The 25,178-nt window shown below is 51.2% G+C and overlaps 4 protein-coding genes across 4 annotated transcripts; 1 reads left to right on the plus strand and 3 right to left on the minus strand.

Moving 5' to 3' along the window:
* Nucleotides 1–5,053: 5,053 nt before the first annotated feature.
* A1O3_06094 (AP endonuclease 2) lies at nt 5,054–7,139 on the minus strand (the record flags this gene model as incomplete). The annotated part of the gene is made up of 2 exons (XM_007736214.1): nt 5,054–6,876; nt 6,923–7,139. The coding sequence occupies 2 exons, from the start codon at nt 7,137–7,139 to the stop codon at nt 5,054–5,056; spliced, it is 2,040 nt and encodes a 679-aa protein (XP_007734404.1).
* A 2,424-nt stretch (nt 7,140–9,563) lies between these two features.
* Nucleotides 9,564–9,893, minus strand: A1O3_06095 (uncharacterized protein; the record flags this gene model as incomplete). Its single annotated transcript, XM_007736215.1, has 1 exon — nt 9,564–9,893. One exon carries the CDS (start codon nt 9,891–9,893, stop codon nt 9,564–9,566), a length of 330 nt encoding a protein of 109 aa, XP_007734405.1.
* Nucleotides 9,894–10,231: 338 nt separating this feature from the next.
* A1O3_06096 (uncharacterized protein) lies at nt 10,232–10,645 on the minus strand (the record flags this gene model as incomplete). The annotated part of the gene is made up of 1 exon (XM_007736216.1): nt 10,232–10,645. The coding sequence occupies one exon, from the start codon at nt 10,643–10,645 to the stop codon at nt 10,232–10,234; it is 414 nt and encodes a 137-aa protein (XP_007734406.1).
* Nucleotides 10,646–14,038: 3,393 nt separating this feature from the next.
* On the plus strand, nt 14,039–23,551 carry A1O3_06097 (uncharacterized protein; the record flags this gene model as incomplete). Its single annotated transcript, XM_007736217.1, has 1 exon — nt 14,039–23,551. The coding sequence occupies one exon, from the start codon at nt 14,039–14,041 to the stop codon at nt 23,549–23,551; it is 9,513 nt and encodes a 3,170-aa protein (XP_007734407.1).
* Nucleotides 23,552–25,178: the final 1,627 nt, after the last annotated feature.

The raw sequence follows: 25,178 nt of genomic DNA on the forward strand, positions 1-25,178 counted from the left end.
ATATTAATTCTATACTTATACTATTATATTTATTATTCTATTCTAGTCTTTATCTAGCTAGATAGATAATAAGAAGTTATAGTAAATATTAATAGAGTTATAATATAGATAGTTTAACTATTATATCTCTTAATATACTAACTATAACTTAGTATACTACGTAACTATAAAATCTTAGTAATAGGCTTAGTATAGCCTTATTATACACGTAACCTCGAGAGAGAGCCTTATACTTATTACGCTTCTCGTAACTCTCCTTTTTACTCTCTCGTCTTAGTATTTATATTATAATAGTATAACACGTTTGCTCGTTGCTCTATGCCACCGTGATACTAAACTTCTGTATATCAAGTACTCTTTAATTAATAGAGTAAAGAAGAATTAAGAAGCGATACGCTTAAGTCTATATCTTAAGAGTATAATACTTCTCTAGACGCGCTTTATAACGAGACAAGATAAGCGAGTTACTCGTTAGATTATACTCTAAGTACTATAGAGATCTTACGACGAGAATATATCTCTTTTAACTAAAGTCTCGCTTACTAATTAACTTATAGAAGACTTTATAAATCTACTTATAGTCGTACTAACTAACTAACGTAGTACTATACTTACGAGTTAATATAATTAAGCCTTTCTGATCTATAATAATCCTATTTTTAAGTTTACGCTAATCACGAGTCTTAGTACTATAAAAGACGTAGATAAACGTTACTCGTAAGTCTTACTTAGAGTAGATCTTAACTATATTAAAGCTTTAAGATAGCAAGAAGGCTATAAGACAAGTCTCGTACTCGTTAATTAATAAGAATATCTCGCTATCGATAGAATCGTTAAGATACTTTATAGAATAGATATTAATAGTCTTCTTAAGAGAATATTATAGATACTTAAAGTACTTAGGAGGCGTATACTAGTTATATAGCTATAGAGAAGATATATTTAGATTAAGTAATATTATAAAAGTGCTATATTAGCTTATAATAGCGATTAACGACGAGATTAAATATTAAGCGATAATAGGGTTAAAAGGTATAAAGTATATAATATATAATAGAACGTCTAATAATTTTATATATAAAACGCTAATAAAATAATTAGGTTATATATAACCTTAAGGGCTCTTATATAACGTCTCTACCGTCGTATAATATCGACTACTTAGCGAGATAGCCGAAATAGGTGCGGTACGAAATAGGTGTTGAAATGGGTGCCCTAAGATAGTCCGTGGATATGCTGCTATGCTGCTGCCTCTAGATATTCCACCTACGGCATCTATAAATTCTACTCTTTTCTTTTCATGTTCGAACAGAATAATCATTCTCTATAGATACACCACACCAGCCGGAGCAACTAATAAATGTGCTGTTAAAGGTTCTGTACTTTTAAACGACTAGTTGAAAAAGAAGCTAGTCGTGTAGATTTAAGTTTAGATTTAGGAGATTTAGCTATAACCTTAACTGTAACAGTATTACATGTTATTTGAGGTGGAAATAAAAATGTTGATGTAGGTTCTGCTGATTTTGAACGACTAGTTGAAAAAGAAGCCTGTCTCTACGAGTACGGGCCTGTCATGCATGGGCTGCAGCATCATGGTGGTTGAAATCCTGCAAATAAATCAACCGACACAGACACAGACACATATACTCTGGACTCCGTACTCCGTACTACGTTTGCAGGACTTATTCTTATAGCAGTACGGAGTACGGAGTAATATGTTTTCCTTGAGTGGGATCGCCCTCGTGGAGAATGGTCAGCCCGCTAGATACGATCAGGTCAGGCACTTGTACCGTGTACACTGTACGGCGTACGCGGTAACAGCCTAGTCCTCCGTACAGCGTGGCCCGCGACGAGTTTTCAGTGAGAGCCAGGCGGAATGAGGCACTGAATGCCAGATTCCCGCTGGCGGAGAATCCAAGGAGCAGTGAGGTTGGACGCATCGATATGTACTCCGTAATTCGGCCGCGTGTTCCTCCACCTCCACGTAGAGGATTGACTCAACGCAATCATCTACCGGTGTCCGTACAGGAAAGGGGTGTTCGGGGCCACGGCTTAGGGGCCCCTTAGCCTTAGCAACGGCTCTTGCCTCTTGGCCCAAGGTGCCAGGCACCTTAGGTACCCAAGCAGTTGTTCTGTGCACGGCGTACGCGGTAATAGCCTAGTACAGCGTGGCCCGCGACGAGTTTTCAGACAGAGGCCACGGCTTAGGGGCCTCAGCCACAGCCGTCTCTTGCCCCAAGGTGCCACGCACCACCAGGGTTGGGTTCCCGACCGTTAGAATAAAAAACCTGTTGGAATGACCTTATAAATAATTTAGAATGACCCTGTAAATATATCAAAATGACCTTATAAATAACCTAGATTTCTTTTACATTTATTACAGACACGTGACTTAGCGTGCATCTTTGAAGCGCTATCCGGAGCTGAGTACGCTAGAGCAAAGCTAAATCACATGATCCCATACAAAAAGTAGGTTAGTAATACGCTAATACAGGGCTAAAGCACACTAAAGCCAGGCTAAAATTCCTAAATAAATACCAAGAGTAGGTTCCTTGGTAAATAAATGAAATAAACAGTTTTTTTACTTGAAATCTGAAAACGTGTTTTTCTGAATTCTACGTAAATTACCAGCCCAACTACCAGGCACCTTAGGTACAGGCGCGGGTCAAGGGGAAGTTACAACAACTAGGTGGTGAGTGGTGAGTGCAGGCGATAAACACGAAGGAGAAGGACGGGGTGCGCTTACGATCTGATCACTACGATCACTACAAAGATTGGACTCTGACTCTAAAATCCACCATTTCGTTACTGCTAGCAGACGTACGGAGCACACGTACGCTGATAGTCTGCGACGCATTCGGGGAGGCTTCTTTTTATTTTTGAGTGTCGCGTGTCGACTTTCCAACACGGGCAAGGCATCACACGGGCAAGGCATCCTAAGGAAATATTACAATGTTACCGTAGGCTACCCCTTCCTAGAACAAATACGGATACAAGACAGGACTTTGTGGACTGGTCTCGCCTCGTCCCAAGCAGAGGCCTAGGGGCCACCCGGTACGGAGGACGGGCTCTTGGGGCCCGGCCGTCCGGTGATCGAGGGCTCAGGGCTTAGAGTAACGGCGAAAAGGCAAGGGCAAAGGTGGCAGTCGGACCAGGACCAGCCAAAAAGCCAAAAAGCCAAAAGCCAACTCAACCACAACCACAAATCCGATCCCATCGACGAGGACGAGCCATGGCCTCGCGCAGCGGGTCAACTTCCCACGGCAACGGCAACGGCAACGGCTACGGCAAAGGCAACGGCAGCAGCAGAGGCAAAGGCAAAGGCAAAGGCAGCTCGGCAGCTCACGCACTGCCGGCTGAAGCGGCTGACGCGAACTAGCCACCTGCAGTCAAGTGTGAAGAGTTGTAATAGGTGTGGCTGACTTCAAGGCCAGGATCGACTGCCACAGGAGGCAGGGCCTCTACATCAGGCTACGATGGTGGGGACTGGAGCATTCAACGCCGATGACCTGCGCTCGTAGTTGAGCGAGGGAATCGGCCAGGGGGTTAACAAGTAGGTGACAAGAGTGGGCAAAATGATGATGATGATGTCGTTGAGACATGCGCACGAGCAGTGGTGGCAGAGAGCGTATGTCTTGGACAGAGAGGAAGACAATTCTAATCACTGGTACGAAGTATAATTACGGTCCTTGCAGGTAGGCAAAGGGACGCTCCGATGATTATTGATCTTACATACATGTACTTAGGTAGGTGTATGAGTGTCCCTTGGTCTTACGTACCTAAGGTGTATGAGGACATTGAGCATTCATGAGAGGTACGCAAGTGCCGAGAACAATGCCCAGGTGTTCCAGGCTCTGTAGGCCCTAGGGAGAAGACTCCAAGTACCTAACTAAGATCCTGAAAGGCCCCCTAAGCCCTAAATGTCTTATAAGGGACCCCTTTCAGGTACCGGAGATGCCTGAGCTGTAGGTGTCAGAGCTGAAGCTCATGGACATTGATGATGAGGAGGGTGATGCTTATAGACATTAATAGGAGGAGTAGGAGGACCTAAGTGGCCAGGAAGATAAGGGCTAGTATCGTAGATACATGTACCGACATCTCTTGAGAACTGTCACTGAATAACTCCTGATAGCAACGCTGTATGCTTGTCTCGGTTGAGTAAAGAGATGGGATGGGCTTGTCAGGGCAGTCTCCCTCCCCCATTGAAGGCTGCGTCATCAAAGACCCGAATGATTGAATATCTCCAGGAGTGATCCTAAAAAAGTACAGGTACCTACCTCCTGGGCCTAAGGCTAGCCCAGTGAGCTGATAGACTGATGAGAGGGCTGCGACAGCATGTACATACATGAGGCCATAGCGCCCTATAGATACTATAAGTAGCTCTTAGCTAGACACAATAACACAACACACAGGCCAGAACAAACCCCTGTCACGGCCTTGTTCACCGTATTGTCGAATTTCTCAAACTTGCATCCAGACCCGGTAAAATCCAGAGATGAAGAAGACGGTGGTGGCAGACGGAGGCCTGCCGCCCACAGTACCCGGGAGCGGCGGTTAGATTACGGCAGAGAATATGTATGAATTTATCGATGAGAATGGAAATTGGATAGACGGTGAGGACGGGGAAGAGGTAGGGGTAGAGAACGAGGGCGAAGCTCCTGGTCCGGTAGCTGGTACTGTTCGGGTCAGGGAACAGGAGGAACAAGGCAATGATGGGCCGGTCGATGGAGGAGATTGCAGTTCTGATGATTATTATTGATCTGGCATAGGTGTTTGAGTGTCCCAATCGCTAGCCCATATGAACATGTTGCACCTCCACTACCCCTTTCTCCTGTTTCCCGCTCGGTCCCTTCAGTAAGAGGCCACGGCTTAGGGGCCCCTTAGCCTCAGCCACGGCTCTTACCCCAAGATGTCAGGTGTCAGGTGTCAGGCACCTTAGGTATAGGTGCGGGCTAAGGGGAAGTTACAACAACTTGGTGGTGAGTGCAGGCGACAAACGAGGGATGGCTACGCGGGGTGGACTGAACCAAGGAGTAAGAAGACCCTGTGATGATTATTGATCTTGAGGTGTATGAGTGTCCCAATCGCTAGCCCATATGAACATGTTACACCTCCACTGCGTCCCTTTCTCCTGTTTCCCGCTCGGTCCCAGTGGTCGATTGCACATCCAGAATGACCGGCCACAATTCACGCCGGCCTTCTTGGTCACCATGATCTTGCACGGTTCATCGTGTTCGCACTTGGGAGCGACCGGCCTGGAGAACAGCTTTCCCCACGATTGTTTTGTTTTGGCGGGCGAGATGATATCCCCGGCTTCCACGCCATCAGCTGCCGTTTCCGTCTTGGTACTGTCGACAGCTGCCGATTCCGTCTTGGTCCTGTCGTCGTCCGCCATTGCCGTCTTGGTACTGTCGACTGCTGCCATTTCCGTCCTGGTACTGTCGATAGCTCCTATTCTCGTCCTGGTACTGTCGACAGCTCCCATTCCCGTCCTGGTACTGTCGTCGTCTGCCATTGCCGTGGAGCTTGGTCTTGACCTGTATGCATCGGGCGAGTCTTCCATCGAAACGGTGGGTGCCGGATGAATGGCGTGCTGTGCTTCCGTGGATTTCACCTGTGGTTCTTCCTTGATCTTACTCGAAGGGGCTTTCGCCGAGAAGAATCCCTTTAGGCTTTGCTGGCCTTTGCCGACGGTGATTGACGTTGACTGCGATGCTGACTTGCTGCGTTTCGTCGAGGGAAGGTTCTCGATCGCCTTTGCAGTGCGTTTGCCGTTGGTTGGTTTCGATGGTAATGGGATCGACGACAATCGCGACGAAGCAGCACGGTCGTCGGTCTCAGCTGATGTTGTCGCTGACTCAACAGCTGTTGCAGTGAGTGATGATTGCGACGTTCCCACCTGCTTGTCCGCATCGTCATCGATCGTGCTTCTTGACTTTGGCAGGGTCGGCTTTCTCGTGAACATATCGCGAATGCTTTGTCTCTTGTCAAACTCTGGAATCAATTTCCCCGACAAGGCCAGCAAGCATTTGGTCGACCATGGTTGTTGGCGCACGCCATTCTCAAACATGCCAGGCGGATTGAGCAGGTCTAGCATGTGCGCCTCTTTCCCATCCACCATGACTTTGTCTTTCAGCACAGCATACACTGGACAGTGATCCGAGCCCAAGAGACCTTCTTGGATGTTGGAATCACTCCACCACTCCTTCATGTCATGGCTGCAGATGATGTAGTCAATCCTGGCGCCATAGTTGCCAGGCCTCGCATTGACTTTGGTCTCCCAACACGTGTACATCCCTCTGCGACCTTCATGGAATGCGCGGCACACGTCCCACATGACTGGTGTCTCTCTTCCGTGGTCTCTTTCGCCAAAGACCTGGCCGCCGACGAGCAACTGATTCAGCATCCGCCTCGCCGGAGTCGATATCCATTCTGCAGCGTCAACGCCGTTTTTTCTCATGCTGTCCTCAGCGGCGGCTGTGTCAATCTGTTCTCGCGATATGTTCATGTCCCCTGTCCATACCACCCTCTTTCCCATCTTGACCAGGTTCCGGATTCTGGCATCGAGGACGTTGAGGAAACTCGTGCGATAGTGGGTTCGAGTCTCATCTCGCTCCGCAGGACAGTAAGTACCGATGAGGACGAAGGCGGGAAATTCGAGGATGACACATCGACCTTCGGCGTCGAGGGTCGCAGGATCGTAATCAGATGTTGACAATTGCTCGAAGCTTGGATATCCGCCAATTTGTTCTTCGACTGGCAGGTCTCGAAAACTGGTGCTGGAGTTTGGAGGCGTCAGGATACCGGTGATGCCTTCTTCAGCCTTGATGGGGGCGCAGGTGGCATTTCGAGTGTAGACGACGACGCCCGAGTATCCTGTCATGGTCAGACCGCCCTGACATGGGATTGACCTCATTCCTACCTTTCTTGTGCTTGGGGAGACTCCAGTAGTTGTCCCATCCAGGTACCAGAACCATATCATCTCGAAGGTCTTTCCTCTGGATCTTTGTTTCTTGGAACACGACGATGTCGGCCTCGAGAGTGTCAAACATGGCCTCGAAAGTCCTCTTGTCTCTCCATGGCTGGTAGCCAAAGGGATTGCGAATGCCGTTGACATTCCAGGTGGTGATTCGAACCATGCCTGGCTAACTGGGGCGGCGCGGCGACATGGTAGAAGGCTAACGGTCGCCACGAGATCTCCGGTCGCCACATGCAAGGCCAAGGCTGAGCCGAGCTGAGCCGAGGTATGCTTGGCCAATCTAATCAGGAGCGCGAGCCTGAAAGATGGACGCTCTGTAGGACATGAGTCGCAGGTGCGCAGGTGCGGTCTGTCTTGCTTGACACGACAACAGCAAGCAGCGCGGCTGCGAATCCGAATATGGGGAAAGTCAGCCGAGAGGAGTGAGTTCTGTGGGAGCTCATGGGGAAACTTGGCCGGCGGCACCTCTGGTTGTTATTTCTTGAGCGGGAGAACGGAACATTTCCGACACTTTGTCGCGTGCACTCCGAGCACCAAGTTTGCCAACTTAAAGCGTTGGTCTACAACAACTGCAGCAAATTGATCAAGGCCGTGGGCACCATCGCCGACGCAGAAAAGCATGCACAAGCGGGAGCAAGACAGATTCGGCACTGGGAATTGGGGTCGGGATCACAAACTTGGTGCTCGGAGTGCGAATATGTTCTTGGAGAAGGATGGGAAGAGTACTCCGTAGAGAGGCCGTCCAAGGACATTCATCCCGACATGCGCGATATCACCGCCCATTGAATTCGATCATGATGATTCTAGGTTAAACGATGCGACTGCTACCTGCTCGCATGTCTGACCTTGGACAACATTGCCCGCTGCATGGTTGCGTCATTGTTTACTTGGAATGGGAAGTCTACTCGTTCCATTCCATTAGCAATGCATGCATGCTCGCCAGAACACGTCTTCCTCCACCTCTTCCTGTTCCGTTTTACTCTCGATGCGCGACAATGAACTACACTGGCATTGTCATTGGCGTCGGCGTCGGCGTCGGCATGGCGCAAGCTCTCGAGCAGCTGGATCTACCTTACCTAGTAACTGCCTTTCTTTAGATGTGATCGGATTCCCCCATCTCTGTCTCTGTCTCTGTCTCCGCTGCCTCCTGTACGTGTCTGCATCGGTTTCGGCGGTCCAGCTAAGGTTCGCCGATTCTGGTTGACTATTGAGAATTCACGCGCCATCGTCTGGCCCCGGAAAGGATAATCCAGGTCTGGTCTGTCTTGTTACGCTGTACTCGGTAGTACTTCACCACTCCCAAGTACTCCGTACAGAACACACTTTCTGAAATCTACCATCAGAACAAACAGCCATCATCTTCGCTCCAATTTCGGATTACTCTTAGCCCATCCAGCCCATCCCAATCCCCATTTTGACCTAGTCAACTCATCGCGGCAGTGCAGCATGACAAGTAAAGGGAAATTCCCCGCCTTGAGCAGTGGCGAGCACCTTCACACTCTGTCCGACCACCTCGACCAATTTCACCGGATTTGAACACCAACATGACCACCACATCTCTTTGCGACCACATCTCTTCGCGACCACACAGTCTTATGCTCGGCAGGTAATATATTCAAGTGCCAGAATTCCCCTCAACACAATGACATGTTCTGGCCGGGACGAAGAGTCCGGAGCGGAGGAACTTGAACAATGCACCTGGCCGCCCAGGAAACTCCAACACGTACAGCTAGCCTCTCGTCTTTCATCTTCAGCCCTGATCGCCCGCCAGCAAGGTACTCCGTATCGAATGTGGGTTCTTGCGCTGGAGGAAGAGGGGATTCGATTCGATCTTGCCATTCTGGAATCGAAACATCTTGCTGCCACCGCGGACATGGAGCTTGCCCTATATTTCCCGTCTCAGGCCAGCCACTGTACAACTCTCCAAGGTGCCTCACATGGAGTTGTGTTTGCCAAAAAGCGCAACCCGACCATCCTCTTCGTGTGCCGTCACATGTCACCGCACTTCAGGTCCGCCGGTGTCAGCGTCAGTGTCGGTGTCTCAATGTGAAGTACGTGGCGCCGTCTTGTTCTGGCACTGTCCCTCCCTAGGATAGATCAACTACCAGTCATTTGTCAAGGATACATCAACAGCTTTGTTGTTTCTCGTGTCTTGACATGGCTCTTTCTTCTGTGCGAGCCTTTTCGCTATGTGGTATGTGGCTCCCATCGCTGTCGCTGCGGTTCTTCTGTCCACCGGCATTTGCCTCAATGGAACAGAGATGTTAAAGCCACTTTCAGGCTTCTGCTCCTCCTGCTGCCAAATTGCAAACTGGCCAACTGCTCATGTCCTCCTCCTACCACCACCATCACCACCACCACCACTGCTACTTGTTTAGCTGCACACGCTGCGTAACTTTCCTCCCCCACCCCCGGATCTTTCTTGACTCCTCTGCTACCCGCCGTCTTTCATTCCACCTCTTCCGCTATCTTTTCCCTCGACCAACTTGGTTCACAGCCCGCAATTGCACAAGACCAGAGCTATTAAGCTCGAGCAAGCCTCGCTGCTATCGAATCGAAGCCAGCAATCTAGCATAGATGCGACTCATTTCATGCTTTGGATCGAGTCCGGGAGCCCCTCGGGTGGCAAGTTGCGGACGCCAGTGGCTGTCCATGAACACGGTATGGCACTCGTCAACAAAGACACGACGAAGTTGCCCCCCCTTGCTCCAGCCTCGTGTCGCCGTGACAAACCCAGGTCGGTGACAATATCAGCATTGACAACGAGAAGACGAGCGGGAACGGCGTCGGTAGCCTTCCATTCTCGACAGTTGACGCCCGCAGCGACGAAGCGTTGGACCATGTCGTCCACGAGCGCACGGAATAGAGCGATGAAGATGGAGATCCCATCGGTCTCGAGCACAACAGGCAGCATGGCCAGAAGAGACTTGCCACCCCCGGTAGGAAGCACGATAGTGACAGGGTACTTTGGTCTTTGTGATACCATCGCACTTCAAGTTGGGAGGGCAGCGCCCATATTTTTGCATCGGCAGTTGCCTGGTGGAAGTGGGTTTGGGTTCGGATTCAGCGTTGCGAAAAGGCGAAAGGATGCTCTACTCTGATAATGGTGGAGCTGGAGCTGGAGGGGCAGGGATGATTCTTGTCCCGGCGTAGTGATATTTCCTGTCGCGAGCACGACATAAGACCAACACCGACCCCGACCCTGACACCAACTCCGTATCTGGCTGTCAAGGGCCGGTTCCTCAGTAGGAGCTAGTTCTTCCGCCGTAGCAGGTTCTTCTGTCGCGGCCGGTTCTTCAGCGGCGGGAGCAGGTTCTTCAGCGGCAGCAGGTTCTTCAGTCGCGGCCGGATCCTCAGTAGGAGCTGGTTCTTCAGCAGCGGCCGGTTCTTCGGCAGGAGCATCAGCGGCAGGAGGCTCTTCAGTCGCGGCCGGTTCTTCGGCAGGAGCATCAGTGGCGGGAGGCTCTTCAGTCGCGGCCGGTTCTTCAGCAGCATCAGCGGCGGGGGTCTCTTCAGCAGGAGCGGGCTCTTCAGTCGCGGCCGCTTCCTCGGCTGCAGCAGGTTCTTCAGTGGGATCTGGTTTCTCAGCAGCGGCGCGTTCTTCAGCAGGAGTATCAGCGGCGGGAGCTGGTTCCTCAGTGGCAGCAGGTTCTTCAGTCGCGTCATAGGTGTAGCACTAGACGAAGAAGGGAGGACCAGGCGGCTGCAAGCTCCCACGAGGAGGATGTATTCCGCTTTGATGTCGACGACAAGGGAGATGGCTTGGAAGGAAGCAAGCTAAGGGAGATCAAAATCACCTTCCACTTCGGCAGCGCGGTTGAGTGGATGGAGACGGGATCAGATGGGCTTTTGAGAGAGTGGAATATGCGCCTGTGCACTGTGACGAGAGCCAGCTTGTTCCGGTGGGCAGGTACAACCTTTCTTTCCAGCTCGTCGATCTGCGGCCGGATCAAGGAACCATAGCTGCTGGACGCATACCTGTTTGCGGATGTCAACTTTCAAGCCACCGAGGTGCTAGACGGCCCGCGTGGCCAACCTGAATATACTCTGCATTCCCCAACAGGGCTCTGTCGGAAGACACACGCTGGCGGTATAAATCTGTTTCACGTTCCGCTCTCGTCGATTAGCCCATTGCATTCTCGTGCTTGTCTTTTCCCGCATTGTCACTATATGACACCGCTATCCTGCAGGACGAGGCCAAGGATCGAATCAAGGCGGTGAACGGAACTGGCGCAGTAGGCCTTTGTCGGGTTGTAGAAGCGGAAGGGAGCAAGCAGTGATCGATCGGGTCCGGTGCCCATCGGACAAATCGGATCAGAGGGACCTGCGGTGTGTATGGGAGTGACATACTATCAGCTCCTGCAGAGTCCATACCCGAGTGAACCAAGCACTATACGCCAGATCGTCAACGCGGTCAACGACAGAAAGATATGCGTAGGAAATTGCAGCAAACAGCAGACCGCCATGGATGATGGTTGGTGATGAAGAGAAAGAGAGGCTTCTGAACCGGACCGCCAGACTGTCAGCGGAGACCGCTTCGCAAAAAGGTAAGTGCGAATTCGGGTTTGAACATCGCCTCGAACGTCCCCCGGCCACACAGACCTTGTGACAATCGCCAACGACCTTGACCAAGGGGATTCGTGCAGTGCCCGTGCTGTCATTGAACAAGTACTAGAGGAGGCTCTTCAGCTCCCATGTGTTGCCAGACATTCGTGCTATTGGGGAGAACAAGAGGGCACGCGAATCTGACTTGCTTCGATAGTGGTGTCATGTCTCATCATCTAGTGAAGCCATCCACACCGGGCATGAATATGGGCCACAACTATCATCCCTTGCCGGTCGTTATCGCGCGGGGATCCGAGACGACAGTGTGGGACCCTGAGGGTCGACAATAACTTGACATTTTCTCAGAGTAACAAGCAGGTCTGGCTGAAGGTGGTTAGTGTCACTGACATCTCTTCGGACGGCTGCTGTATTTGGACCGAGCGAGCGTGGAGCGACGGTGATGGGAGAAGAAGCCGTCGATGAAGAGAGTGTACAGCAGAACCACGGCAGGGGGAAAGATGGCAGAGATAAGGAGAGCGGTGTGGATGAGGATCTTCTCGTGCGCGGCGTATTGTGACATCCGACACAATTATATAAATGCTCGTAGCTTTTTGCAGCTTGCCTTGGCTTGTTATCCTTCGTCTTAATTGTGATTCCACTTGCGGCGGGAGATCGACAGGTTGTCCGAAGGACTTCGCCTCATGTGAGGACGGAGAAACATCTTCTCGGGTTGCCAATAAACTTCGCACTGTTGGGATGCGAGCCGAGACGGTGATGTGCTCTCGTTCAACTTCGTATATATCACTCTCTTGGAGTTCTTCCAGAACGCTATTTCATCAATCCCACAGACTTCCTGCTTCCCCGGCAGCAAGGAATTGTAATATTTCAAATCATATCTGATCGTTCAGCGCCCTGGGAATGGAGCAGCGAGAGGAAGGATGCCGGGACGGACACCATGATCCGCGTCGGCGGTAACGAGCGCTCGAGGGATTTTTCGAATGGGGCAGAGAGGAATGTGCGCCATGTGGGACAGATGTATCACGATCGCACCGCGGTGCTCGTAGGGTCGACAGCGCTTGTCATCCTGCGTAAGCTTTTAGGGTCTAGGAACGTTGAAACAATGACTGGGATGGATTCGCAATGGCAATGGCAATAACAGCATTGGGATACATGGTGTTCATGCCTGGAAGTCGGGAGGAACTGCGAGCAATGACCATGTCCATGATCGTTGCACAACGGAAGCTATCATGCGCAACGGAGTGAAAAAGAGGCCTGCTTCATGTCAGGGGCCGCAGGTGGCGATGAACCACTGCAGCAAACATCGCGTTGGCATGTTTGACATGTTTACCACGTGAGGTCTTGCACCTTCAAGTTCAGCGGCAGGTTGTTGGTTCTCGATTCGGAGAAGTTGTTGGGCGATAGGACTTGAAGAAGCCTGTGTATCTCACTTCAAACTCGACTGCGTGTCAGGGAGCGGTTACGGACCCTACTCTTGCCATCAAGGAAGGTGTCCCGAAGCCAGCGTCGTAGAGCCATGAGTCTCGTAACAATCTCCGTTGTGATCTCGTCGAAATGAATGCTGCGACAGCATCATGTGACCAAATTCGAGGAGAGGATACTGCACAATATCTACCTCGCAGATATGACACAAAGTCTTTTGTGCTCGTGCAATAAGATGGAGAGGCGGGGTCGTTTGAAGCAGGGCGATTAAGAGCTAGGCGAATCGCTAGACCTTCCCCATTAGAGAGAGATGACCACGGAGTCTTTTTCAGCTGGAGGTCCTTGTGTCTTGTATCTACCTGTTAGGAACAAACAAAGCTACAACACGGACAATCACAAACGGGATGCTGTGATCTGTCAAAAGTGAGGAAGGTTGGCCGACTTGCCAACATCATGTCACGTGGTCAAATACTTATCACGTGGTCGTGATACAAGCTGGTCATAGTAGTCGCGGCGCGGCATTGACACGACAACAGCGCGTCGCGAAAACCTCGGCACGTGGTGCGCATGCTTTGGAACCCGTCAAAAGTGAGGAAAGTTGGCCGACTTGGCACTGGAATTGGGAGAAACTTGTCACGTGGTAGCGCTACAAGCTGGTCAAGGTGACGTAATTCGATAGGTTAGGCAGACTTTGACCTCATACTCTCCTCATCATCTTGCCAGATATCACCTTCAATTGATATCGGCCGTTGAGATCAGCCTTTGGCATAGCGCTTTGACTTTGACTTCTTCGCCGAGGCACAGCAGATTCCTATCTCGCTGTCGCTCCCGCCCGCTCCGCAACTTGTGCAGCTCCGACCGCAGCTCCCTTCTTCCCCTCTCCCCTGTCACAGATAGGGGCAGTGCGGCATTGCCCTGGTCCAAGCTTGTGCTCTTCTTTTCCTTTCTTTCACCGTCAATAGCTAGCTCAGTTCTGCTGAGCGCATTGGTTCTCTCAATTCTGCAATCCCCATGTTCGGACAGTCGTGATAGTCAAAACTTACCCCGCCTGGGTGACGGCCAATACTAGCCAAGATGTTGGAAGGACTGGTCGCCAACCTGCTCAATCGCTTTCTGGGCATGTATGTCAAGAACTTCGACCCCAAGCAGCTGAATGTCGGTATCTGGTCCGGTGACGTCAAGCTCCGAAATCTTGAGCTCCGGCGAGAGGCTCTTGATCAACTACATTTGCCGATCAATGTCGTGGAAGGTCGGCTAGGAGAGTTGACCCTCTCAATACCCTGGTCCAACCTCAGAGGAAAACCTGTCAAAGTCAACATCGAGGATGTCTTCCTCCTCTCGGCGCCCAAGCAGGAGGACGATTATGATGCGGAAGAGGAAGAAAAGCGGGCGGTGGCTGTCAAGCTAGAGAAACTCGAGAGCGCCGAGTTGTTGAAGGACCGCAACACCGAGGCCATGAGCCCTGAGGAGCAGCAAAAGAACCAATCTTTCACCCAGAGCTTGGCCACGGCCATCGTCGACAATCTCCAAGTCAGCATCAAAAATGTTCACATCCGGTATGAAGATTCAATTGCCACCCCGGGTCACCCCTTCGCCGTGGGTCTCACCTTGAAGGAGATGAGTGCTGTGAGTACTGATTCGGAATGGCGTCCAACTTTCATCCAATCCTCATCCGGAACCACTCACAAGCTCGCCGTGCTGAACTCCCTGGCCCTGTACTGGAACAGTGACGCCGACCTATTTGGGACCGGCAAAGGTGGACAAGTCGGTGCAGATGCACAGGAGATCGACAAAGACGAGCTGATCCAAAAATTCAAGGATGGCATAGAAGACACAGGGAACTCACAATACCTCCTGAAGCCAGTCAGCGGACGTGCTGGAATCGAAATGGACAAAAGTGGGAAAATCGACCGACCGAAAATAAAAGCTCGTCTTTTGTTCCAAGAGCTCGGTTTTATCCTCGATGAAGACCAGTATCGCGATGCCTTGATGCTTGTCGATCTCATGCATTATTTCGTCCGCCATCACGAGTTCAAAAAGGACCAGCCTGAAGCAAGTCCCAAGGAGGATCCCAGAGCATGGCTCAAATTTGCTGGATCTTCGGTTCTGAACAGAATTCACGACCGCAATCGCAAATGGACCTGGGATTATTTCAAAGAACGCAGAGACACGAGGCTCAAATACATCGATCTCTTTAAAAAGAAGAAGAGGGAAGAAAAATTGACAGACGAGGAGACGAAGAATTTGAATGATATCGAGTACACATCAAGTTACGAGGACTTGCGGTTCTGGAGGTCGCTTGCTCGCAGTCAGTTGAGGAAGGAGAACATCGGGGTCAAGAAAGCGCCACAAAAGCAAACATGGTCCGCTTGGGTCTGGGGTTCCAAGCCGGCAGATACCCAGGGCGATGACCAGGCAGGAATGACTGAGGAACAGCTTAAGGAGCTGTACAATGCCATTGACTGGGATGAAAAAAAGGCCATCGCCGACAGTGTCAGCTTGCCGCGAGAAACCGTCAAGTTACAGCTGGAGTCGAGTCTGAGAACAGGCAGTTTCACATTGAAACGAGATCCTCACGGAAAAGAAAATGAGATCCTCCGGCTCGTCTTTGATAACTTCAGCGCAAAGGCCCTGCAACGCCCGGACTCCATGTTGGTTGACTTGTCCCTCGGCGGCTTTCGTATGTACGATGGTACGACCGAGGGTACCTTGTTCCCGCAAATTGTCAAGGTCAAGGGTATGGAGGAGCAGCCCAAAGATGATCTGCCTGAGGACCAAGGTGAGAACGGCCTGGAGAGCACAAGCGACTCGGGCGAGGATCAATCCAAACTCCATGGCACAGAAGACAGTCTTTTCCATTTGATCTTCGAGAACAACCCCCTAGACGAAAGTGCAGACACCAAGATCATGTTGAAGGTGAGGAGTCTCGAACTCATCCACAACCCTCGGTTCGTGGTGGAGATAGCCAAATTCTTCAAGCCGCCAGAGCGTCAGATGGAATCGATCGGCGCGCTGCTGGAGACTGCTGGAGCCACCGTCGAGGAAATTCGCCAACAGACACGAGCCGGACTTGAATTTGCCCTGGAGGAACACAAGACCATCAACGCAAATCTCGACATCCAGGCTCCTATTTTCATCATTCCAGAGAGCATCACGAAAGAGAGCACTCTTTGCATGATCGTGGATGCTGGACACGTGAGTCTTAACAGCGAACTGGTCGACAAGGAGACAATGCGGGACATCCACGCCAAGCAGAAGCAGCAATACACCGAGAAGGATATCAAACAGTTGGAAGCACTGATGTACGACAAGTTTCATCTCCAGCTGGATTCCACGCAAGTCCTCATTGGACCCGGCATCCAGGCAACACGGGCGCAATTGGAACACCCGGACCAGTCCAAAAACATGCACATCATCGATCGGATCAACATGGCCTTCCTGCTGGAGAATTCCATCGTCCCCAAGGCTACAGATATCACAAAGATACGCATCTCTGGCACGATGCCGGTTCTGAACGTTTCCATTTCCGACCAGAAGTACAAGAATCTGATGAGGTTACTGGACGTGGCGGTTCCAAAGTTCGAGAGCGAGGATCCCAAACCAACCGGCAGCGTAGATGATCCGAAGCTACGAAAACCTGTTGACGATCCTAAAGCGAAAAGAAAATCAGTGCAGCTGCTGGAGGTCAGAAATGCGCCGATTCTCGAGCCTGACTCGGATTCCGAAGATGCAGTGTCCAAGCCAGTTGACAAGCCCGAAACACCGGCGAATATCCATCAGCGCAATTTCGAAATCAATTTCACTGTGGAAAAACTGCAGGCTTCTCTTTACAAGGCAGATCCGGACGGTGAAAAGCCGGACCAGTTGTTGGTGGAACTGGTCGCAGAACATTTCTTCTTTAGTTTCTACCTCCGCCCATACGACATGGTGGCAGAGGTGCTCCTCCGGGCTTTAACCGTCGACGACCATATTGAAGAGGATCCGATCCCAGAGTTCAAGCAGATCATTTCTTCCAAAGGCTTCAAAGCGGAGGAGGGCAAGGACTTGTTCAATATCAAATTCGTCAAGGTCAAGCCCGAGTCTCCAGAGTTCAAGTCCACTTATGAGGGCATTGCCACCAACCTCGACGTCTCGATGTCCACGATCAATGTTATTGTAACGAGACGGACGCTTCTGACACTGCTGGACTTTGTGCTTAGCACATTTGCTGGATCCGGCCAAGAGCAACCCGGTTCGGTGGAAGAGAAGAGAAACGAGCCAGAAGCAGAAGATCTGGTTGAGAATCCACAAGACCCACCACAGGCGGAGAAAATCAGGATCAAGGCTCAATTGACCAGCATTGCACTCATCCTGAACAACGATGGGGTGCGGCTCGCGACACTTTCTTTGAATTCTGGCGATGTCGGAATCTTTCTTGATGCCGGTACCATGCAGGTCAAAACAAGACTGGGCAGCCTATCTCTGGTCGATGATATCAACCAAGGAGCACCTGAGGACTCGTCTCTGCGCCGACTTGTCGCAATCGAAGGAGATGACCTGGCAGATTTCAAGTATCAGACGTACGATTCCTCTCGAAGTGACTACCCAGGGTATGACTCTGGGATCTATCTCCGTTCTGGCTCTATCAAAGTCAACTTCATGGAAGAACCGTTCCGAAAGATCATGGAGTTCGGTGTCAAATTTGGCAAGATGCAGGCTATCTTCAATGCTGCCCGACAAGCTGCCGCTAACCAAGCCACTCAAGTTCAGCAAAGTGCACAGAAAATGCACATTGATGTGGTAATCAAGACTCCAATTGTTGTCTTCCCGCGGGCAATGATCGATGACCGTCCCCGGGACCTTCTGACGGCCTATCTCGGTGAGATCTATGCAAAGAACAGATTTGTCGGAGTGCAAGGACAAAAGGGCGGACCTCTTGTCAATAAGCTATCAGCGGGCATCAGACACGTCCGTTTGACAACAGAGTTCCACTACGACAATGGAATGTCTCAAGAGCTCGAAATGATCGATGGAGTGGACCTGGATTTCAAAGTTCGGTACCTGGAACACCAAGCAGGTCTCGAGAGACCAGACCTCGAAATCGATGGTAAGATGTCTCCCATCAATCTGAGAGCCTCGCAGACGCAGTTCAAGTTCCTCTTGGAGCTCTCCAAGAGTATCCCCGCTGCGTTCACGCCGGAAGAAGAATCTGAGGAGGAGATTGCCAACGAATTGCCGGATTCGACAACAGAGCCTGCTAAGGCTGTTCAATCAGAGGATACGGTCTCAAAGGATCTAGCTCCATCATTCCAAGGCCCAGAGCTTGGTTCTGGCGACGAGGTTTGGACCAAGTTGAACTTTGTGTTCAAAGCCCCAATGATCGGTATGGAACTCGTCCTCGCACCGGACGACGAGCCGATTGAAAACTTGGAGGCCGCCAGCATCTCCAAATTCTCGATGAATGAGACGGATGTCAAAGTACGGATGGTCAGCGACGGTGCATTAGAGGCCGAACTTCTCATCCATTCGTTCACGATCCGGGACAGTCGCTCCAATGAGTCCAACAAATTCCGCAAGATCATGTCATTGATCAATACCGATGTCCAACAACAGTTCATGGCTAGCGTGTCGATGTCGGGAGGTGCTGAAAGACACATGATTGTCATGCTCACCCTCGATAGTCCACGCATAATTGTTGCTCTGGACTATGTCTTCGCTCTGCAAACATTTGCCAACACCGCGTTGCAGTCCGATGAATCTCCACAGATCGCAGAAGTGGAAGATTTGTCCGCGGATAGCGAGCAGAGCACACCAGAAGCTGAGAACTCTCCCACAGCCACACCGACGACAGACGAACCACAGACGGATTCTTCGATGAGTGTTTCATTCCGGGTCAACATAGTAGATGCCCAAGTTATCCTCATCGCCAATCCGGCCATCTCCAACACTGAAGCCATTGTACTGGGGACCAAGGAAATCCTTGTGTCCCAGCAAAATGCTACAACTTTGCAGGTGTCAAAGGTCGGGATGTTCTTGTGTCGAATGGATAAGTTCGAGACCAGCCGCCTGAGAATTTTGGATGATTTCAGCGTTCAGATGTCCATGGACAGGCGTACTCTGGGCAGAGACTCTTCTCTCACGTCCATTCATGTCGATGTGGAACCACTTGTGCTGCGTTTGTCCTTGCGCGATATTCTGCTTGCGATGCAGATCGTCGGCAAGGCGTCAGCAACAATGCCTCAGCCCAAGATACAAGAACACTCTGAGCCAAGCAAGCTCAAGGAAATGAAAGCATCCTCCAAGGCTCCATCCACGAGACGCAAGTCGATAGCGGGCAGGACAACCACGACCGCGAGAAGGTCTAAGAGATCAAAGTCCATCTCGAAGGCTGAGCCGAAGCAGTCTCCGAAGAAATCGGTCGTCATGAGCAGAGAAGAACTAAGTGCGCAGTTCGGCGGTGTGCGAGTGGTCTTGATCGGAGATCTTCATGAACTTCCTCTCCTTGACTGGAGTGTGAAGAAGTTTGACGTCGATGTTCGTGACTGGTCCGGCGCCCTGACAGCTGACACCAAGTTGGACACCTTCATCAATGTGTACAACTTCTCCAAGTCGGCATGGGAACCTCTCATCGAGCCCTGGAAGCTGGGCTTTCATGTGTCCAAGCAACTGCAACCCGAAGTGATGTCTGTCGAATTGTATTCTCACAAGACAATGGAACTTACCGTAACGTCGGCAACCATAGCACTCGCCTCCAAGTCATTCGACTTCCTCTCCACGGACGAGGACATCCTCTCGAAGCCACGGGTGGCCGACGCGCCATATCGCATCCGCAACTACACCGGCTTCGATCTCAGTGTCTGGGCAGACGAGAAGAGCGACAATGCTGCTGCAGCCAAGCTCAAGGATGGAGAAGAATATCCATGGCGTTTCGAGGACGCAGAATCAATGCGTCAGAGCCTGTCACCCGAAGGTAATGCTGGGTCGGTGGGTGTCAAACTCGAGGGTAGTGGTTTCGATAGCATCGGCCGCATCCCCGTCATACGGGAAGGGGAAACACTGTACAATCTAAAGCCTCGAAAAGAGAATGTGCAGCATCGGATGCTCGTCGAAGTGAGACTGGGAGCCGACAATGTCAAGTACATCACGTTTCGCTCACCGCTGCTCGTGGAGAACAAAACCCAGATCCCCATCGAGGTCGGTGTCTACTCTCCGGAAGACGGCAACCTCCTCAAAATTGAGAAGATCCGCCCAGGCGAGGGAAAGCCTGCACCAGTTGGAGCGGCGTACGTGCATGCGCTCTTGGTCCGTCCAGATCAAGGCTTCGGTTATGGTTGGTCGAACGAACACCTTCTCTGGAGAGATCTTCTCAAGAGGTCCACCAGAGCTCTGACCTGTCAGTCCGATGGCGGCGATGGATCACCTCCGTTCTTCTTTCAGATGCACGCATCTTACGACCCCAGGGACCCCATCACAAAGAAGTATCCCTACATGAGAATCCAGATATCGGCACCGGTCGAGGTCCAGAATCTCCTACCCTACGACTTCAAGTACAGGATCTACGACAGGAACACGAAGAAAGACTGGACAAACTTTCTGCGCAAGGGGGGAGTGAGTCCCGTCCACGTTGTGGAACTTTCACATTTGCTTCTGCTCAGCGTCGAGATGGAGGACAATCCTTTCAAGCAGAGTGATTTTGCGATCATTAACAGTGACACTCAAGAAGACTTCCGTCGCGAGAAAACCTTACAGCTGAAGGACGAGAATGGTGCGCATCTCAAGCTGAAGCTGCACTATACCAACATCAAGGACAGCGGAGGTGCATTTAGGGTGTCCGTCTACAGCCCCTACCTTGTTCTCAACAAGACTGGACTCGACATGATGGTGCAAAACAAGGTGCTCTTTGGTTCTTCGAGAACCGTGTCGTCGCATGGTGCAAAGATGAGCTCGGACAAGGGCAAAGCTCTTCCATTGCTGTATTCTTATGCCACCGATGACCGGAGAAACCGATCTCTCCTGAAGATTGGCGATTCCACATGGAGCAAGCCGCAGACTTTCGACGCGATCGGTAGTGCCTACGAAGTTGTTTTGCCATCTTCGTCCACCAAATCAGAGCTCCACGTCGGCGTATCCGTGGCAGAGGGCGAGGGCAAGTACAGTTTGACGAAAGTCATCACCGTGGCACCACGCTTTGTGCTCAAGAACAAGATCGGAGAAGATTTGGAGTTGCGCGAACCTGGATCTTCGGAGGTGATGAGAGTGAAGAACAATGAGCTCCTGCCCATCTATTTCATGCGACAATGCCCGGAGAAGCAATTGTGTTTGTGCTTTCCAGGTGTTAACAACCACTGGTCGGCGCCATTCAACCTCTCGAACGTTGGCATGACACATGTCAAGCTTGCCAAACACGGCCAGAGACAGAGGCTCGTCCGGGTCGAAATCATCCTCGAAGATGCGACATTGTTCTTGCATTTCAGTATTGAGACCAAACACTGGCCCTTTTCCATGCGCAACGAAAGCGATACCGAATTCTTGTTCTTCCAAGCGAATCCAAACATCGCGGAAGATGAAGAGGAAGAAGAAGACAAGGGTAGTGGATGGAAGCCCATTCGGTATAAACTCCCACCCCGGAGTATCATGCCTTATGCTTGGGACTACCCTGCTTCCAAGAACAAAGAACTGGTCCTCACCGCTCGTGGAAGAGAACGATATGTGAAGTTAGTGGAGATCGGCAACTTGATCCCCATCAAGTTGCCGTCGGACCAACCTGGAGGGCCTGCGAAAGTCATTGATGTCAACATTGTCGCAGATGGCCCGACGCAAACACTGGTGCTGTCCAACTACAAGCCTTCAAGATCCTTGTACAAGCAGAAGACGGGGCAGAGCACAGCTTCACAAACCAGTGTCAACCAAGGTTTCGAGGTCAAGCAAATCGAATCTGAGGTCAGCTTCAAGGCTGAACTGCACTTTGCTGGTATCGGCATCTCGCTCATCAACAGCAACCTCAAGGAACTCATGTATCTGACCTTCCGCGAGATCGAGCTCAAGTATGGGGATTCGAGACTGTATCAGACGGTCAGCTCCACGATCAAGTGGATTCAGATCGACAATCAACTGTACGGTGGCATCTTCCCCATCCTCTTATATCCCAGCGTGGTCCCGAAGACTGGCAAGGAAATGGAAGCACATCCCATCTTCCATACCATGCTTACTCGCGTCAAAGACGACTCTTATGGCGTGCTCTATGTCAAGTACGCGACGCTCCTTCTTCAGCAGATCACGGTTGAGCTGGATGAAGACTTCATTTTCGCCATGCTTGACTTCTTGAAGGTTCCTGGAGCCTCGTGGGCGGAGGAGAAGGAAGGCAAGCTATGCGACGAGGATCTAGATGTACCGGAACCTACCAGGGAGGAGCAAGGACAGGACGTCTACTTTGAGCTGCTCCATCTTCAACCGATCCAGCTGGATTTGTCGTTTGTCAGAACCGAGCGCATCAACGCCGAAGACACCTTCGTGAACAGTCCGTTGATGTTCTTCGTGAATGTCATGACCATGTCGATCGGCAACGTCAACGATGCTCCCATCAAGCTGAATGCGCTTATGCTGGAAAACGCCAGGATCTCGGTGCCGGCTCTCATGTCAAACATTCAAAACCACTACACTCAAGAGGTGCTGCGTCAAGTTCACATGATTCTGGGTTCAGCAGACTTCTTAGGCAATCCCGTCGGGCTCTTCAATAGCGTCAGTTCGGGCGTGGCCGACATCTTCTACGAACCATATCAAGGGCTGGTGATGACGGACCGGCCTCAGGAATTAGGAATTGGTATCGCCAAAGGAGCTAGTAGCTTCGTCAAGAAATCGGTCTTCGGGCTGAGCGACAGCATGGCCAAGTTCACCGGTTCCATGTCCAAGGGTCTCGCAGCAGCGACGATGGACAAGGAATTCCAGGACCAGAGACGCATGTCGAAGAGCCGGAATCGTCCCAAGCATGCCCTATACGGCGTTACGTCCGGTGGAAATGCCTTCGCATCAAGTCTGGCGAGCGGAATCGGTGGGCTGGCACGGCACCCATTGGAAGGGGCAGAGAGAGAAGGTGCCCTTGGGTTCGTCAAAGGTGTTGGGAAGGGTATGCTTGGTCTTGCTACAAAGCCAGCAATTGGCGCTTTCGATCTGGCATCCAATGTAGCCGAAGGGGTGCGCAACACCACCACAGTCTTTGATGCCGAGGGTCTTGACCGTGTGCGGTTGAGTCGGTTTATCGGGATGGATGGCATTGTTCGACCGTATTCCCAACGCGAAGCCTTGGGACAGTTTTGGCTCAAGACCTCGGATGATGGCAAGTACTTCAATGAGGACTACATTGCACACTTGGAGCTGGAAGGCCGAGATATGATGGTCGTCGTAACATACGGCCGGCTGCTCTTGATTCGGACCAAGAAGCTTCGCATGGAGTGGGACGTCATGTTGACAGATGTGCAAACAATTAGCAAGGAGAGAACAGGTATCAGCATTGGACTCAAGGGAGGAGCAAATGGGCCGTTCATTCCCGTCACAGATGAAGGCAGTCGGAACTGGCTGTACAAACAAATTGCCATTGGTAAGTCAACATAGACTGTCAAACGAGCAAAGAAGACTGACCGATTCTAGCTGTGAATGCTTTCAACGACAAGTATAATGCCAAATGATGAATGCCTAGGACCAACGTGATTGATGAGGCACGCAAAACCGGACATGGGATGTATCTTTGTGTTTGAGCAGTACCAGGCTTCACGGAATGGTTGGGAGAGGATGGTTGTTCAAACGATATGGTTGTGCAAACAACTGTGGTTGTGCGATTGAAAAGAAGCAGTGTTCTCCGGACGTCCAAGCTGCTTCTGCGGATGTACCAACACTGCAGGATGGAATGGGTAGGAATATAGGTCAGAACAATATCACGGCAGAATATGAGATTGCGTTCTGTGCATTTCAGCATCGTTGTCTTCGGGCAAGCTAATGGTCTTCGATAAGAAGCATGTTTGTACAGACCACACCAGTGAAACCGCCTGACACTGACCAAGTAACCGAGTGGGAGAGGTGATGGTGAAGGACAGGCCGCAAGAGCATACCAAGTCTGCCTCGGAGGATGGAGGATGTAGCATGCATGACAGTCCGTTCTTACTCCTAGCATCTATGTAGCATAGAGGCGTTCGCGACGACGAGCAAAGGCAGCACGGAGTACTGCTACTGCAAAGGCCTTAGGGCCTAAGGATTGGTTCCGACGGGATCCTTGCCGTTCTCCATGTCGGCTGCCAAAGGTTTAGGTAGCAGTGCTGCCTCTGCTCGTCGTCGGAGATGCTCCATGCCGGCCGCCAAAGCATTGAACACGGCACGGCACGGCACGTACATACATACGATGGACGCTGTCATGATACGAGTAGTTGGCGGTGAATCACATCTGCGATATTGCATTGCTTCACTCTATCTCACGGGATGTGGCAGTGGCAGCGGCAGCGCAGTGCGATGGTATCATGCGATCAGGAAATCAGGGAAATCATCCGTGTACGGGTACATCTGACAGCGCTGCCTTGGCTGGTCAGGGCGTGGAAGAGTAACGATGACAATGCTAGTCAGGACGTGGAGGCGTAACGATGACACACACCAGAGAGCAGCTCTTTTCTCCCGTTCCCTCCACCCGCCAGCGTTGTTGCGGCGGCGAGAAAGGAGCCCCAGGCCGAGGGCAAGAAGTGGCGATTGTTCGAGGAAGAAAAATGCATCCATCTAATAGCAATGCTGGGTGTCTCATTCCTCTTCGACACATGGTAAGAAGGCTACCGGATAGGTAGTATCTATCGCGCAAGAGACGGGATTCGCTGCCAAAGCGCAGTGGTGAAGGTTAACGACGACGAGACGGTCGGTCAGGATGTGGAAGCGTAACGAAGACAATGTTAGCTGTCTCTCATTCCTCTCCGACACATGATACGAGGGCTATCGCATAGGTAGTATCTATCTCGCAAGAGACGGGTTTTGCCGGCACATCGCAGTGGTGAAGGTCAACGACGACGACAACGTGGTCTGGGTGGACAATCTCACTATTGGAGGGGTACCAACCACGCGTTTTCTTCTGTCGGCTTCAGCCTGCCATTGAGATACGTGTATCCGACAACGCGGCATTAGCTGGTCAGGACGGGGAAGCGTAACGATAACAATGCTAGCTGTCTCTCGTTCCTCTCCGACATATGACACGAAGGCTGGGGCAGTC

Source organism: Capronia epimyces, assembly GCF_000585565.1.
Source record: "Capronia epimyces CBS 606.96 chromosome Unknown aczIQ-supercont1.5, whole genome shotgun sequence".
In the NCBI taxonomy this organism is placed as follows: Eukaryota; Fungi; Ascomycota; class Eurotiomycetes; order Chaetothyriales; family Herpotrichiellaceae; genus Capronia; species Capronia epimyces.